This window comes from Lynx rufus, unplaced genomic scaffold (genome assembly GCF_022079265.1).
Source record: "Lynx rufus isolate CCGP_SWC_20201006 ecotype Redwood Valley unplaced genomic scaffold, mLynRuf1.p SCAF_2, whole genome shotgun sequence".
Classification (NCBI taxonomy): domain Eukaryota; kingdom Metazoa; phylum Chordata; class Mammalia; order Carnivora; family Felidae; genus Lynx; species Lynx rufus.
Window position 1 is genome coordinate 207,743 of NW_025814834.1, and position 17,207 is coordinate 224,949.

The 17,207-nt window shown below is 52.0% G+C and overlaps 1 protein-coding gene across 1 annotated transcript; it reads left to right on the forward strand.

The window, feature by feature from the left end:
* The first annotated feature begins 7,476 nt into the window (after nt 1–7,476).
* Nucleotides 7,477–17,086, forward strand: DTYMK (deoxythymidylate kinase). The gene is made up of 5 exons (XM_047085620.1): nt 7,477–7,606; nt 8,315–8,423; nt 11,142–11,232; nt 11,975–12,172; nt 16,680–17,086. Exons 1-5 carry the CDS (start codon nt 7,477–7,479, stop codon nt 16,788–16,790), a joined length of 639 nt encoding a protein of 212 aa, XP_046941576.1. The 3' UTR covers nt 16,791–17,086.
* Nucleotides 17,087–17,207: the final 121 nt, after the last annotated feature.

A 17,207-nucleotide genomic window follows, 5' to 3' on the forward strand; every position in this document is an offset into this window, starting at 1 on the left:
GGGCGGAGGCGGGGCCGGCGCGTTCACTATTAATGAGCCTCGAGTGTTGATTGGCCCTCGCGTAGGGGGCGGGGGTGCCATCTGGACACGCCCCCTGGCTTCCGGTCGGCAGGCTGCGCGCGGCGCCGCGCGGGAGCAGGTTTTGGTCTGGCGCCGGGCGGGGCAGGGGACCCGGCCCGGAGGTGGGGTCGGGGGCGCCGCGCACCCTGGACGCCCGCACCTGTCCGCGCGGCCCCGGACCCCCGGGCCCCCGTCCCCCGCCTGGCGGCAGCGCTGGCGCATAACAGGTGCGGGTCGGGTGTGACGAGTGTGGTACGGCGAGCGCGCGCGGTGTCGCCAGCGTCCGGCAGGGCGGTGGGCGACGCACGTGCAGGTAGAGCGCGGGCTCGCCACGTCGGCCGCTGTGCTGGGGAGAAGGGGCCCGGGCCCCGGAGGTTCCAGGGTGCCCTCCCGCAAGTTAGCACACCCTGACCAGGGGAGTTTCGTTATTCGGGATGCGTGTATAAACATGTAGCCCCCCGTGACTCCCCCCTAAACCTGTCAAACACTAACGAATTTCCATTTGTTACCTTCGCTGAAAAAATTCAAGTCGTACAGGAATTTCGAGTTTCCCCACCTCCTAAGGGTACAGATCTCTGTCTTATTCACCTTTGAATCCGAATGTTAGCAGGTTGGGTGCATCCCTTCTGGTCCCCTTTCTGTGCTTGATGAAAAAATGCACGTAATTGGACACTACCGACCTTTTTTTTTTTTTTAATGTTTATTTATTTTTGAGACAGAAAGAGACAGATCATGAACGGGGGAGGGTCAGAGAGAGAGGGAGACACAGAATCCGAAACAGGCTCCAGGCTCTGAGCTGTCAGCACAGAGCCCGACGTGGGGCCTGAACCCACGGACCGCAAGATCATGACCTGAGCCAAAGTCGGATGCTTAACTGACTGAGCCACCCAGGCACCCCACTACCGACCTTTTTTGTTTTAAATGGCCATGGTTGGTTTTTTGTTGTTGTTGTTTTTTTTTTTAACTAAATAGACTTCTCTTTTAGAGTAGTTTTAAGTTTACAGAAAAATTGACAAAAGTTCCTATATACCTTTTATCCTTAAACACATACACGTGCGTGTACACACAGCCCTGATATAATTTGCATTACTGTGGTACATTTATTATAACTGATGAGGGGCGCCTGGGTGGCTCAGTCCGTTAAGTGTCAGACTTCAGCTCAGGTCATGATTTCATGGTTCCTGAGTTCAAGCCCCTAGTCAGGCTCTGTGCTGATGGTGCAGGGCTCACTTCAGATTCTCTCTCTCTCTCTCTCTCTCAAAAATAAACTTTAAAAAAAATTAAATAATACTGATACATTACTATTAAAGTCCATAGTTAACATTAGGGTTCACTCTATTGAACATTCCATAGGTTTTGACAAATGTATAATGACGTGTATAATATACAGAATTGTTTCTCTGCCCTAAAAATCCTCTGCTCCACCTTTCCAGCTCTCTCCCCACTCCCCATAACCCCTAGCAAACACTGATCTTACTGCAAAGTTTTCCCTTTCCCAAAATGTCATATAGTTGGAATCACAGTATGTAGCCTTTTCAGATTGGCTTCTTTCACTTAGCAACACGCATTTAAGTTTCTTCCATGCTTTTTTTTAATGTTTGTTTATTTTTGACAGAGACAGAAACAGATCTCGAGTGGGGGCCAGGCAGAGAAAGAAGGAGACACAGAATCGTAAGCAGGCTCCAGGCTCCGAGCTGTCAGCACAGAGCCTGACGTGGGGCTCGAACTCAGGAAACGTGAGATCGTGACCTGAGCTGAATTCAGATGCTTAACTGACCGAGCCACACATGTGCCCCACCTCCATGCTTTTTTTGTGATTTGACAGCTCATTTCTTATTAACGCTGAGTAATATTTCATTGTCTGGGTGTACCATAGTTTACCCATTCACCTACTGAAAGAGATCTTAGTTGCTTCCAAGTTTTGGAAATTATGAATAAAGCTAGTATAGTCATTTTTTTAAATTTACATCCAAGTTAGCACATGGTGCAACAAGGGTTTCAGAAGTAGATTCCTTAATGCCCCTTACCCATTTAGCCCATCCCCCCTCCCACAACCCCTCCAGTAACCCTCTGTTTGTTCTCCATATTTAAGAGTCTCTTGTTTTGTCCCCATCCCTGTTTTTATATATTTTTTTGCTTCCCTTCCCTTATGTTCATCTTTTTTGTCTCTCAAAGTCCTCATATGAGTGAAGTCATATGATATTTGTCTTTCTCTAATTTCGCTTACCATAATACCCTCTAGTTTCATCCATGTAGTTGCAAATGGCAAGATTTCATTCTAGTAGTGCAATTGCTGGGTCATAGGATAGTTCTATTTTTAATTTTTTGAGGAAACTCCATACTGTTTTCCATAGTGGCTGCACCAGTTTGCATTCCCATAGTATAATCACTTGTATACAGGTTTTTGTGTGGACATGTTTTCAATTCCTTTTGTTAAATACAAAGAAGTGTAAGATTGTCTACGTTTGTAGAAACTACCAAACTGTCTTCCAAAGTGGTCGTATCATTTTGCATTTCCATCAGCAGTGAATGAGAGTTCCTGTTGCCCCGTAGCGTCACTAGCACCTGGTGTCATAAGTGTTCCAGATTTGGGCCATTCTAACAGGTGTGTAGAAATAGTTCTGTTTTTTTGCAATTCCCTAATGACATGGTTTTGAGCACTTGTTCACACATATATTTGCCATCTGTATATCTTCCTTTGTGAGGTGTCTGTTCATAAATTTTGCCCATTTTTTAAATTGGGCTGTTGGTTTTCTTATTGGTGAATCATACTATCCATTTTTCTACTATTTACATCTCTAACTTAATACTCTTTGCAAACATCTGGCCGTGTTTTACTCAATTCTACTTCATTTTGTTGACTAGATATATTTTCATTGGTGTACCACATTTTAACAATAGATGTTTAATATTTTGATTGTTTTCATTTTTTCATTACCATAAATAATGCCCTGTTGAACATTTATTCATATGGCTGTATGTATCTGTGTGTTCCAGTTATTATTCCTGCATAATAAACTACCTGAAAACAGTGGCTTAAAGGAACCATTTTATTATCACTTATAATTTTTATGAGTCACACATTGCAGCAGGGCTCAAGCAGGGGATTCTTTTTTCTATGGGAGACTGTAGAGATCACTGGGGTGGCTGGAAGGTGGCATTCAACTGGCATTATGGACCAGGGCACTTACATAGGACCTCTCCAGCATAGCTGTCCCACGTGGTAGTACTTCGCACATGGCCATGCAGGGCTTCCCGAGATCTCCAGGCCTCCGTAGAAGCTGCAATACTTGTGAATGCCCCTTGGAAGTCCCAAGACACCTCACTACATTTTATTGGTCGAGCAAATTGTTGGGGCCAACTCCGATTTGAGGGGAGGGGAATTAAACACACCTCTCAATGGGAGGAGTAGCAATGGTTGTGGACAGCTCTAATTTACACACTGTCCTATTAGCCCTTTAGGATAAATTCTTAGAAATGGAATTGCTAGCTCAAAAACTATTGCATGTTCTAAGTGTTGATACTTCTAGATGAATTGCCCAAGGGAAAATAATACCAACTGACACTCCACTAAGCATGTTTCTACACTTTTTGGCCATGATCTCGTGTGTCATGAGTTCGAGCCTGGCGTCAGGGTCTGTGCGAACAGCTCACAGCCTGGAGCCTGCTTCAGATTCTGTGTCTCCCTCTCTCTCTGCCCCTCCCCTGCTCATGCTCCGTCTCTCTCTTAAGAATTAAAAAAAAAGAGTAACTCCTTCCAGATAACCATTTGTCTTCTTTCGTTCACGTGACAAAGCTGATGAATTCTCTTACAGAGACCCTGTTTTAGAAACTATCAGAGATGACTCCCTGTCTACTGTTACTGCAACGTACTTAAGAGCAGGTTTCTCAGTCTCAGCACTGTTGACACCTTGGGCCAGAAAACTCTTTGCTGTGGAGGTGGGGGTGGGGAGGGGGGCTGTGCTGTGCCCTGTAGGATGCTTAACAGCATCCCTGGCTTCTACTCACTAGATAGCACTTTCCCAAGTTGTGACCATCAAAATGTCCCCTGATCGAGAAACAGTTGGGGGGCATTTTGGGCAAGAGTAAGCTACTCTGACATAAAGAAACCCAACCAAGATCCAGTGGCTTGGAAAAGACAGAATTTTATTTCTTATGTAACAGTCCCAATGTAGAGTCCAGGATGTGGCAACCATGCTCCCTGGGGTCACTCAGGGGCCCAGATTCCTCCAAGCATGGTGTCTCCCCCAGGGAGCTTTGTCATCATCAGCAGAGGCAAGGCTGGGTTGCAACAAGAGGCAGCAGTGGGCAAAGGGAGAGCACTGTTTGCTGTCTCAAGGAGCACACACCGTATCTACTCACATTTATTTATTTTTTAAATGTTTATTTGGGGGGGAGGCAGAGAGAGAGGGACCAAGGATCTGAAGCAGGCTCTTGTTGACAACACTCACGAACTGTGAGCTCATGACCTGGGCCAAAATCAGACGCTTAACCAACTGAGCCACCCAGGTGCCCCCCTACTCACATTTAATTGGCAGTTACCTGGCCACACCTAACTGCAAGTGGGGCTGGGGAAAAGAGTCTGGTAAGGCACTGATGTGCCCAGCAGTCTTCTGGAAGTAGGTGAGTGCTATGGACTGAATATCCCCCCAAACTCATAGGATGACTCCTAGCCCACAGTGTGACTGTATTTGGAAAAGTAATTAAGAGGAGGAAGAGACGCCAGAGATCTCTCTCCACACCTGTGGTAGAAAGACTGGTGCCATCTGAGCCTCCCGGTCTGTGGTGTTTCGATATGGTAGCCGAGCTAACACAGTGAGAGGGTCTTTGCTCCACAGCACCAGTGTCTGACACACTCCTGCGAGGTGGAAGGTACAACACACCTGAGAAGGCAACAGTAAAAGGGTTTTAGTGATTTTTTTTTTTTAAGATTTTATTTTTAAGTAACCTCTACACCCAATGTAGGGCTCGAACTCACAACCCCGAGATCAAGTCGCACACTCCACCAACTGCGAGCCAGCCAGGCACCCCAAGTCTTTTTGTTTTTTAATGGACAATCGCAAACACATTAAGAGTAGAGAGGACCTAAGAAGCTCTGTGTGCCCATCAGCCAGTGTCACCAACTCTCAACTTACAACCCATTTTATTTCACCTCTGTCTCCAAGCACACTTAGACCCGGAAGTGCATAACGTCGTCCGTGAAGTGGATGTCCTGTGCCCACCTACAAGGCCTCCATGGTCTGGGGAAGAGGACTCACTGCTTCAGGACAGACCATGCTGAAAATCAGGCCCGAGACCTGACTCCCCCACCGTGGCAGAGCAGAAAGGAGACCGATGTCCAGAGCCAATGGTGCCCCTCTGCCCACCGCAGGGCTATGAGGTCAGCACTGGATGCAAGAGGCGGCGGAAGTCACCCTGTGACCATGAGGGAAAAGTAGAACTAAAATGTGGACCTGACCTTCAACATCACCTAGCAAAGGAAGCAGTTCTCAGCTGCCTAACTCTGAACTTCGAGTTATAGGAGATAATGAAACATCCTGGTGATTTAAGCCACAGTGAGGCTGGGATTCTGACACGGGCAGTTAGAGTCATCCTGATATTTGAGAGGCGTGACATGTCCTTAGCGATGGAAGCAAAACCGTTTGCTGTCTCTTAACAACATCACCGTGCTTGTGCCAGGTTAGCCGTTTCTGCAGTCAAAAGGGCACCCCCACCAGCACCCGGCACCCAAGACCCTCAACAGCCAGGCTCCTCCATTTCCACCGGCAGCCAGGAAGTCCCTGCGTTCACGGTCCTCCCCGGCATCCTGGTGAGCTCATCCTGCTACCCTGGGCCCTGCCGAGCCTGCGAAGGTTCTTGTCCCCACTCTAATCCTTTTCACACTTTCGAAGGCCAGGAGATGGACATTTTAGAACAGGAGACACCAAACAAATGGATGTTACTTCCCCACCCTGAACATTAAGCACCAGCCTTTGTATCAGTGAGCTCCTCCTAGGCCATGCTGCAGTAACAAGGGATCCCAGGATCAGGGAAGGGAATCCCGCTGGCTTAACTCCTGCCGTGCCATCAGCTGCAGGGGCTGCAGGCCTTCTCTCTGGGATCAGCACGAACAAAGAGTCATAACCATGCAAAAACTCTTTTGGCACCGGGGGCAAAGAGGGGATGGATGAACCACACACCAGCTTTTAAAGCTTCTGCCTCAGAGTGTGCGTGTCATCTCTGATTACAGCAGCGTTGGAAGTCATACGCTGAAGATCGACATCGAGGAATGAGGCAAACGATTTGGAATGATGATATAATCTATCACCTTTTCCAGAACCGAAAACCAAATCAGGCAAAGGTCAGTTGGGGAAACATAAAGTTATTCCAGGTGTCTTGGGTAAGAGCGGCATCAGGGTCTTGTACAAACCCGAAGACCCGGGGGGAAAAGTCAGGGAGATCGCGACCGAGGACGTGGGTGGTGCGGGAAGCCTCAGCAGTCTCCTGGGCTGCAGCAGGGAAGCCTGTGCTCCAGGAGGCTCGCTAGAAAATTCTACCCGCAACTGCCTCCGATCCTCAATCTCTAATCCAGTTATGGAGGCTATTCCGGGAAACGTGGCCCCCAGCTGATTACCACCCGGGCTTCTGTGTCCTACTCCCCATGTGACGGCACCTGGGCAGGGCCCCCGGGAAGCGAGCAGGTGGCGAGGGCGGGATCCCGACGGTGGTACAGCGCCCTCACCAGGCGAGGCCGGCGGACTCCCCAGGAGCACAGTCTCACCTGAAGCACCCCAAACGGCCCGGGTGTCCCTAACATGACAACAGCACACAGGAGAGGGCGCTTTCCGGACGCCAGGCGCTCCTCTCCACCCTGAAGCTACCCCCCCACCCTTGCCGTCGCCCCACGGCAGGAGTCGGGCACAGGGCGGCGGAACAGCTGCCCCCGTCCCTCTCCCGAGAGCCCGTCTGTGTCTTCTGAAGCGCACCCCGGGCCTCAGGAACAGCGACAACGCCACCGCTTCCCCGCGACTGTCGCGGAACTACACGGCCGCCACGGGACAGCTCAGTCCGTCCGCGGCACGGCCCGCAGCCCTGTGCCACAGCTGCCGCAGCCAGGGCCCGGAGACTGGGACTCCGCCGGAAGGGGCAGTGTCCGACCAGAGTGCCTTCGCCCCACCCCCGGGCCAGCAGCCAATCCCAGCGTGCGGCAGTGAAGACGGCCCACCTTAGTCAATCCCAGAGCGCGCGCGGGCGGCGCTCCGCTGACGCAGATATTTCAGCAGGCCCGCCACGCGCCGCGGCTACCGGTTCTTCCCAGCGCGCACTGCGACCGCGCCCCTTTCAGCCAATCACAGCGCGCGCCGCAGACGCCCGCCAATGGGCGCTCTGAAAGGCGGGGCGGCCCGGGACCGCGGCGGGTGGCGGGAAAGCGCCGCGATGGCGGGCCGGCGCGGAGCCCTCATCGTGCTGGAGGGCGTGGATCGCGCGGGAAAGAGCACGCAGAGCCGCAAGCTGGTGGCCACGCTGTGCGCTTCGGGCCACCGTGCCGAGCTGCTCCGCTTCCCGGGTGGGTGTGGCGCCGGCGGGGCGGACGGTGCGCGGTCCCGCTCGGTCTGGTGTTTGTGCGGCTCCGTGGGTCTGTGGTGGACGTACGACCCGGCGGCCCTCTCTAAAGCGGGGTCGTGACGTGGTCGTACACTCAGGAGACTGGTGTCGCGAGGTGACGACCCGATCTGTCACCCCCAGCAGTGTCCTGGCGCTGATGTGTAATCCGTACCCCAGTGTCTGCTTTTGGTTTTCTGGATAGCTGTTTGCTCTCGGGGGGGGGGGGGGCGGGGGGCGGTATGGGATATTTTTGGTTTGTAAAGTAAAACTTTTGATCTCCAAAGTGCTTACGAAAATTTCGTCAGTGCTTACGTTATCCAAAAACACCTTAAGGCCTACGAAATGGGTAGGGAAATGAGGGTAAAATGCTTTTTTGAATACCGTTCTAATCAGTCTGCAAATCTTATGAATGCTTCTTTCGAGATAACTACTTTGTGCCCTCATTTCCTTTTCTTAAAGCATTTTTCGTCCCATCGTGTGTGCACGCTGCTGCCCTTTCTCAGGGAAGCTCCTTTGGCTTCAGGGGGAGGTGTGAACCTGTGTACACACGTGGTACCATAAAACAAAGTTCGACTTGAGTGTGGGACCGGAAGCTCAGCCCCAGCTATATTCTACTTCAGGTGGAGAGTCTGTCCTCACTTTTGTGTCACCCCCTCTTCTCTTTTTTTAGAAAGATCAACTGAAATTGGCAAACTTCTGAGTTCCTACTTGGAAAAGAAGAGCGAGGTGGAAGATCACTCGGTGCACCTGCTTTTCTCCGCGAACCGCTGGGAGCAAGTGTAAAAACAAACTTTGTGCCGCCCCTTCCTGGTGTGGTGCTTCCTTCTTGAGCCTGGGTGAACGGCAGCTCTTGATTCTGAAGGGTGTTGGCAGGAACGCCAGTAATGACACTTTTAAAAGTGTCAGGCTCGTCCCCCGTGACCCGAGGTCTTAGAGCTCCATAGTTCCCAAAGAGCACTGATTAGTGCTTTTCCTTCCTCCTGCCCTGCCACCTTTCTGTTCTTAATAGACATTATTTAGGGTAGGTTTAGGTATACAGAAAAGCTGGTGAAAAGGTCAGTTCCTCCATACCCCTGTCCCTACCCCCTCCTCCTTTTCTCATGTTATTGGTTAGATCAGCGAGTTAACTTGTTACAGCGGGTGAACTGATGTTGACACATTAGTAACTGAAGTTCACAGTTTACCTTCTCCCGCCCCTTTTGTTTTGCCTCCTCTTACTCAGCCTCTTCCCTCAACATGGAACTTTTACACAGTGCCTGTGGGGTATGCTTTTAGGTGCTTTTGTTTCCATTTACATACACCTGTGTTGTGGGCTTGTTTTGTTTTCTAACATAAATAAATGGGATCCTCCCATACAAACCGCCTCCTAACTTGCTTCCTAATTCTGGCCTGCAGAGCTCTGACTTCCCTGTCGCTTTTGGGAGCTTTTCAGAAAGGCTACTCCACAGTAGATGCAGCTAGATGCCTGCTGACGGCTTTGCGCTGTCCCCCCTTATGAGCAAGCCTACGCTGCTTTCTTCTGGATCACCTGTGTCTTATTTGGAAAGGTCTTCCCGCTCCAAGTATTAGAAGAAAGTGAGATCATTTTTATAAACTTTAATACATCAGGAATTCATGGACATAATCGGTCTGACTTTGCTTTTTGTGACTTTGTAGAAAAATAAGTCCACTTAGAAATGAAAAATAATGCTGACTCTACTTCCTAGTGAGTGATCTTGTCCCTGGCACACAGGTCTGCATGTGGCACCACTCCTCCTTCAGGTCATTCCAGCCACTACCATTTGCTCAGTCAGATGTGAAAGTCTTTGGGTGACCGGTCAGATGCCGGGTTCACATGTGGCACCATTGCCCACCAGTTGTGTGACCTTGGTCCCGTGCAGCCCCTCTCAGCCACAGCTGCCTCATCAGCATCGTGGCCGTGGTGGCCCCTCTTGTAGATCCAGGTGAGGATCAAGTACAGCTGGGCGGCAGGCCTGGGAATGAGTGCCCGGTTAACCTGAGCTGTTCTGAAGCACTTCTGTGAAGAAACTGCTGACTTCCTCCAGCCCTTTAATTGTCCATCTTTTTGCTCTGCTTCTTAATTGACTCAATTGCTGGTTCCCAGAGATACTTGTCTTCTGGCTTCTGTACAGTCCGGGGGCACAGACTGGGTGGCACTGCCCTCACAGAATGGGGGCAGCACCCTGCACTTCCTTCCCCGTCTCTTTGCCAAAACCCACCAGTCCTCCAGGGGCACTTCCCACTCCATGCAGGAATTCATTCCTGGAAATTAGGGATTTCTTTTACTTCCCATAGCAATTTAGCCATTTTCTACTCCCTTCTGTGCCTGTCTACCTGAGATCTCAAGGCTGGGGGCTGACTAGCCATCATCCGGTCAAGGACACCCTTGGCCACCTGTCCATCCTCGTCCTCATCCTTCAGGCTCGAGGCTGCAAGCGTCATCGTATCTCCTCCTGGCCTCATCTGCTCCTTTGCCCTCCTGGGTTCTTCTTTTCAGCAGGGCAGCCTGGCCCCTCTGCACCCCCACCCAGACAGCCCAAGCCTCCCTTTGCTCATCTGTCTTTGTCACTTGTGTCTGTGGTGCTTTAGTGGACTTGTCTTTTCTACGTTGGGCTTTGCCAGGAACGCTCCTGTGGCATCTTCTTTTTTTTTTTTTTTTTTTTAATATTTTTTTTCAACGTTTATTTATTTTTTGGGACAGAGAGAGACAGAGTATGAACGGGGAAGGGGCAGAGAGAGAGGGAGACACAGAATCGGAAACATGCTCCAGGCTCTGAGCCATCAGCCCAGAGCCCGACGCGGGGCTCGAACTCACGGACCGCGAGATCGTGACCTGGCTGAAGTCGGACGCTTAACCGACTGCGCCACCCAGGCGCCCCTCCTGTGGCATCTTCTAAAGAGAAGATCCAGGAGTGCCTGGGTGGCTCAGTCGGTTGGGCGGCCAACTTCACCTCAGGTCGTGATCTCATGGTCTATGGGTTCAAGCCCCGTGTCAGGCTCTGTGCTGACAGCTCAGAGCCTGGAGCCTGCTTTGGATTCTGTGTCTCCCTCTCTCTCTTCTTCTCCCCCCTCTGTGTTCTATCAAAAATAAATAAACATGGGGCGCCTGGGTGGCTCAGTCGGTTAAGCGTCTGACTTCGGCTCAGGTCACGATCTCACGGTCCGTGAGTTCGAGCCCTGCGTCGGGCTCTGTGCTGACAGCTTGGAGCCTGGAGCCTGTTTCAGATTCTGTGTCTCCCTCTCTCTCCGCCCCTCCCCTGTTCATGCTCTGTCTCTCTCTGTCTCAAAAATAAATAAACGTTAAAAAAAATTTTTTTTAAGTAAATAAATAAACATAAATTTTTTTTAAAGCGAAGATCCAGATCTTTTCTGAACAAGAATAAAGTTACAAATCACTGCCCAGTAATCCCTTCATTGCATGGGTTTCTGAACTGGTGAGTTATATTCTCTGGACCTGTGAAGCCGGGACCGTGGTTCAGAAGCACTCTGTTTTTTAGGCCATTAATTAAGAAGAAGTTGAGCCAGGGCATCACCCTCGTTGTTGACAGATACGCATTTTCTGGTGTCGCCTTCACCAGTGCCAAGGAGGTGAGTGTCTCCTGGCCCCCAGTGTGATCGTGGCAGGTACAGACTCCATGTGTTCATAAAATGCCTTCTAGGACTGCTAGGGTCCCTCTCTTTGCTGGGTTAAGTGGCTCTTTATCGGGAAGAAGAGCACCCAGATTGTTGCCAGAATTCTGTGTTGCTCGGATAGCATATTAGCGCCTCCATTCCATGGTGGGTGTCTGGGTGTTTTCTATTAATTTTCCTCCCCACCGCCCCCCCCCCCCCCCAGTGCCATGTACTTGTCGTTCTACGGGGAGAACGGCAGTGACCGTGCTGCCCGTTTGTTCTGCTTTTTATTTAGAAATGTTCACATAAGCACCAGCAGAGAAGACGATAACCACCAGCACCATCACCTGCCTCAGAACCCTCTGGTCTCTGAGCTGACCCACCGGGCACGTCACTAGCTCCTTGGTGAACATTTCAGTTCACATCCCAAAATAACTTCTCACTAACATAATGTCACCTTAGCAAAGAGGAGCCCTTTCCTGACGCCATCATTCAGTCACGTGCTCAGTCGCCAGTTCTGTCGGAACCGTTTGATTGGTCTTGTGTTTTCACACATAGATTGAATCAGAATCCATTTCAGGGCCGTACTTGAAGTGAGATCCCTTTGCTGTCTCAGACACACATTAGCTTGTTTTTCCCCCTTTGTTAGGAATTTTGAAACCAAAAATTTGACCCCGTCATGGCTTCTTTCTCTAACTGTTGGGTTCTCTGTTGCCAGAATTTTTCCCTGGACTGGTGCAAGCAGCCGGACGTGGGCCTCCCGAAGCCGGACCTCGTGGTGTTCCTTCAGTTACGGCTGGCAGAGGCCGCCACCCGGGGAGAGTTTGGCCGTGAACGCTATGAGAATGGGAACTTCCAGGAGCGGGCGCTGCGTCGCTTCCATCAGCTGATGGCGGATAAGACTCTGAACTGGAAGGTGAGGGTGTCTCCCGGTGTCGCCGCCAGAAAGCACCTCAGTCCTGCTGCTGAGCCGAGACACCTGGCGGGCCTGGGGCTCCTCCAGGGCTTCTGTGCACAGCAGACCCCAGTCCTTTGTGGGTTGTGCACAACTAGGGAATTTGGTGCCTGGCGGGTGAGTCGGGGAGAGTTTACTAGATGGAAGCTCCCAGAGTGCAGTCCCGTGTGGTCAGGGCTCCCCTGCTGGCATCATGCCACCCACAAGTCACACCTTGCTTCGCCTTTTTTTTTTTATTCTGGGTTTTGTTTTAATTTTTGTTTTTTAATGTTTATTTTTGAGAGGGAGAGAGAGTGCACTCAGGGGAGAGGCAGAGAGAGAGGGAGACACAGAATCCGAAGCAGGCTCTAGGCTCTGAGCTAGCTGTCAGCACAGAGCCCGACGTGGGGCTCGAACCTACAAACCGCGAGATCGTGACCTGAGCCGAAGTCAAATGCTTAACTGACCTGACCGAGCCACCCGGGCGCCCCTAAGGTTATTTATTTTGAAAGACAGCACGAGCAGGGGTGGGGCAGAGAGAAAGGGGAGACAGCATCCCCAGCAGGCTCCTCACTGTTGGCGCCGGCCTCATCGTGAGACTATCCCACGAACCGTGAGATCATGACCTGAGCCGGAGCCAAATGTCAGACCCTCAACTGACGAGCCACTCGGGCACCCCCGCCTTCCATTTGTAACCTCAGAGTAGCACTCTGGCTTGCTGTGTCTGTTCCACCTCTGATCTCGAAAGTCCTAGCTGGCAGGTTTGGGCGCGGCCCTCTGTTCTGCCTCCACACCCGGGAGTCCTTTGCTACCTCCCTCCGAGCCCTGTCCCACCAGTTCCAGCCCCGGAAGGGGCCTTTCTTCCTTTCCTCTTGTGAGGATGTCCTCCTCTCACCCGCAGGCTCACACCCATGCAGCTCAGCCCCTGTCTACCTAGGCCTGGTGCCCCTCAGCCCTGCTCCCTCCACCTCAGTGCACCGCTCCCGTTCACCTGGCCCATTTCCCCCTCCCCATGGACACCAAAGCGGCCCCTTCCCCACTGCTCCCCGGGCCCACCCTTATCCCTGTGTGGTCAGAGGCTGCCCGGGAAGGAGAATGTTGGTTTTCTTTACCATCAACAAGCTCCACTGCTGAGAGGGGCTGCATCCCTGCTGTGCTGTGGGAGGTCTAAGGGAGTCGCTTTGGCTCCCAGTGCTTTGGCTCCCAGTTCGGCCATCTTCTCTGGTTCATGCTGCTCCCTCAAGCTGCCTGTCTGTGGCCTCATCCCGTCCCCCACACAGAATTCTGCCTCTCTTGTCAGGGTGCTTTCTCCTGCTGTGCAAGGACAGCGTTCCTGTGAGACTGGCAGTAAGGGAAAGTGGCTTAAAGCAAAGGAGCGATTACCGTTAATTTATATGGAACATTTCTGAATGTTCCCAGACCCCAGAAAATCACCTCTCCTAGGCCCTTGTGACCCATCTTGCTAACGAGCGCCCATAACCCATGGATGTGAAGCCCAGACACTCGCAGACACAGAGCTCTGGCAGCGGGGTGCGGGGACGCGGAGGGCCGTCCCGGGGAAAGAGCCCAGCGGGCCTCCTTGCTGCAAAACCAACGCTGAGCACCCTTTTCGCCCTTTCCAGTAAAGCGAAAATCCTCGTTGGTTTCTTTTGGTTAGCGAAACAGGTACTAACATCGGTCTTTGACACAGACTTTTGCAAAGCGGGGGACACCATTCCATTTCTGTTCAACGTGCCCGCGTCAGAGCTGGGGGTGTGAGCAGCGTGTTTCTTTCTACAAATGGAAGCTCCAGATAAAATCCTTTTAAGTTTGTTTAATATCAATAAGCTTTTAAACTCATTTTTATACTGATCGATTATATCGTATGCAGAAATTCCAAAGTTCTGTTCCATTTCTGTTTTTCTTTTGTCAATCAGTTCTACATGGTTTAAGTTATTCTGAATTTAGAACACTTTTCAAAATCTGCAAGGAATAAGACAGAAATGTCTGCGATCAGGAATGTGAATGGAGAGGAAACCGTTTCCTACCGACCAGCGCTGGTGCCCTTGTCCTTCCCGACCTCCTGAGTTTTCATCTTGTGTCGCTTCCTTTAGCCTTAAGAACATTCTGTAATGTTCCCTGTAGGGTGGGTCTCCTGGCATAGAATTCTCAGCTTTTGTTTATCTGAAAATTAACGTTTTTAGCATTATCTTTGAAAAGTTTTTAAGCAAATAACAAGAAGTTACAACTTGCAAGTATAGTATATAAGACTCCCTCCCAGGACCATTCGAGAATGAATTTGTACCCAACACCTGCCCCCTGCCATGTCCTGTCAGATTTGGGACTTCACACCATTGGGTCCCCAGGCCCATGTGGGTTACCTCCCGTTCGGGTTCCCACTCACGTCCTTTTTATTTTTTTTTTTTCTTTTCTTTTTTTTTTTTTTTTTTTTTTTTTAATTTTTTTTTTTTTTTCAACGTTTATTTATTTTTGGGACAGAGAGAGACAGAGCATGAACGGGGGAGGGGCAGAGAGAGAGGGAGACACAGAGTCGGAAACAGGCTCCAGGCTCTGAGCCATCAGCCCAGAGCCCGACGCGGGGCTCGAACTCACGGACCGCGAGATCATGACCTGGCTGAAGTCGGATGCTTAACCGACTGCGCCACCCAGGCGCCCCACTCACGTCCTTTTTAACAAATGACTCCGTGTACAGTCATGTGTCTGGCCTTAGCCTGTGACTTTCACGACTCTGACACTTCGGAAGTTTCACAGCAGTTGTGGTAGTGAGTCTCAGATGGCCTCTCCTGTTTGCCCACGGCTGGACTCAGGTCGTGCATCTCTAGCAGGGTAGCATTAGCGGGCTGTCGGCTTCCCAGTGCACCCTGCCATGTCATGTGGGATTTCGGCTTGTCCCATTTCTGGTGATGCTTGCTTTGTCGGGTATTTATACTGAAGTGTAGCTGACACACACTGTTAAGGTTAGTGTGCACCACAGTGATGGGACCCGCATGTGCCACTGGCTGTGGTCCCCAGGCTGGGCCTTCCACATCGTGACTCCACCCCGTAACCGGAAGCCTGGCCCTCCCTCTCCCCTGCACCCCCCCACCCCTTCCCCTCTGGCAACCACCAGTGCGATCTTTGCATTTATGCGGCTCTTCCTGCTTTTTGTTTGTTTAGATTCCACGTACACGTGAAATCATACGGTGTCTGTCTCTGGCTTACTTCACTTAGCCTGCCACCCCCTGGGCTCACCTGTGTCCCTGCATATGGCGGGAGCTTCTTCCGCCCTTCAGCTGAGCGATGTCCCACTGTGTGCATACCAGTGACGTTCACCTCCAGGGTGCTTGCCGGGCCCCACTGCGAGGGGACTCTCCGTCTGTAACTAATGCGTGTTTTGTGATGAGATTCTTCAAAACCACCAAAGAGTCTCATCACTCATCACATTTTCAGTTCACCTCTAGTCTGTATCTGAACAGACCCGTGTTTTCCTGCTTTACCACCAGCAGTCTGTTCCGCCGAGGTCTGGCCCACGGGACCCCCCTCCCCACGGCTCCTGTTACACTTCTGCTCCCCAGCACGTGAACATTTTCTGGATTTGTCCTGTATTTTTCCAGCCCAGCTCTAGAATCGGTTGCCTCCCCAGGTTTCCCTGGTTGCTTTTTGTGGCGAAAGATATTTCTAGATCCGTGTCCAGGGACCCAGGGCGCTTGTTGGTGCTGTGCTGTGTCTGTTCCCAGGCCCTCAGAGGACTAGAGATGTAGAAGTTTCTGTGTGATATGCCATGTGTGAGTTTATACAGTGTGTGTGTGTGTGTATGTGTGGTACACGTGTGTGGTTTTCCTGTGTGTGTTTATACATGTGTGGTACACCTGTGTGTGTTTACATGTATGGGGGGTACACCCGTGTGCGAGCTCATACGTGTGTGAGACATGCCCGTATGCCAGTTCACACCTGGCATGCAGGGTGCAGAATGCAGTCTAGAAGGCCTTCAGGAGGGTGTCACCGGTGTGGGCTCTCGGGCTGTGTAGGAGGTCATTCTGACTCCTGCAACCAGACCTCACGAAATCGTTCCACAGCTGAGTGGGTCTGTGCTCCCAGGAGCCCGGCTGTGTCAGGACAAAACCGTCTCCCCAGGCCTGACTTCTTGCAGAACTTGCCCGAGTTCCGAGCAGCGACCGGGCAGGGCTGCGGCCGGGCGGGCCCTGCAGTCCCTGCGCGTGCTCTGAGCTGGACTGGTCGGGGTGGGCAGGCGAGGGGAGGGGGCTGATGGGGAGCAGGACTGCGTGTTTCTCCTGTGTCGGGGCCGCGGCAGGAGTGCGGGACGCCTTGGTCCTCAGGACACGAGCAAAGCCCACCTTCCTGAGCCACGACCAGAGGTCAGAGGGGAGGGTGAAGGACCCCGGCGGCGTGGGGTGCCCCTCCGGAGCCCAGCCCCGCCTGGAGTCCCCGCACGCAGCAAGAACGGTGAGAAGCATTAACCGTCCTCTCCCTGCCTCCCCTGTGGGAACAGATGGTCGACGCCTCCAAAAGCATCGAAGATGTCCACAAGGAGATCCACGCCCTCTCCGTGGACACCATCCGGGCCGTCACGCAGAGGCCGCTGGGGGAACTGTGGAAGTAGACGCGCAGCGCCCCTCGTCGGTGGCCCCTCGGGGCGGAGCTGCTGGGGAGGTGGACGACCCGACGCCGTGCGCATGCATGGACCAGCGCCGGCAGCCGCAGGCCAGCCCGTCGTGAGGTGGCAGGGCGCGGAGACCCTGTGCGCGCAGTCTTCCTCCGCCCGCTTTTACCCCGAGATCCCGGTAAATTACTGTTTTCTCTTCTGGAGGGACCACATCCGCGCGGTTTCATTGAAACGGCAGTCAGCTGAAACTCTCCTGAATCTTTTCTAGGAACTAATAAAAATGATTTGGGGAACGTCCTGCGGGGCAGTCGTCTCCTTAGCAGCCGTGGGCGTGAGGGAGAGGCGGTTGTAGCGGGCCAGCCCCGGCCGGGCCTTCGGGATTCCCGCCTGGCGTTGCCGGCAGCCGCCGCTGGG

Excerpts from the sequence above, each read along its gene's own strand:
- DTYMK (XM_047085620.1), top strand. The coding sequence starts at position 7,477 with ATGGCGGGCCGGCGCGGAGCCCTCATCGTGCTGGAGGGCGTGGATCGC. Across the intron at positions 8,424-11,141 it reads GCGAACCGCTGGGAGCAAGT|GCCATTAATTAAGAAGAAGT; the intron begins GTAAAAACAAAC and ends TCTGTTTTTTAG. Across the intron at positions 12,173-16,679 it reads ATAAGACTCTGAACTGGAAG|ATGGTCGACGCCTCCAAAAG; the intron begins GTGAGGGTGTCT and ends CTGTGGGAACAG.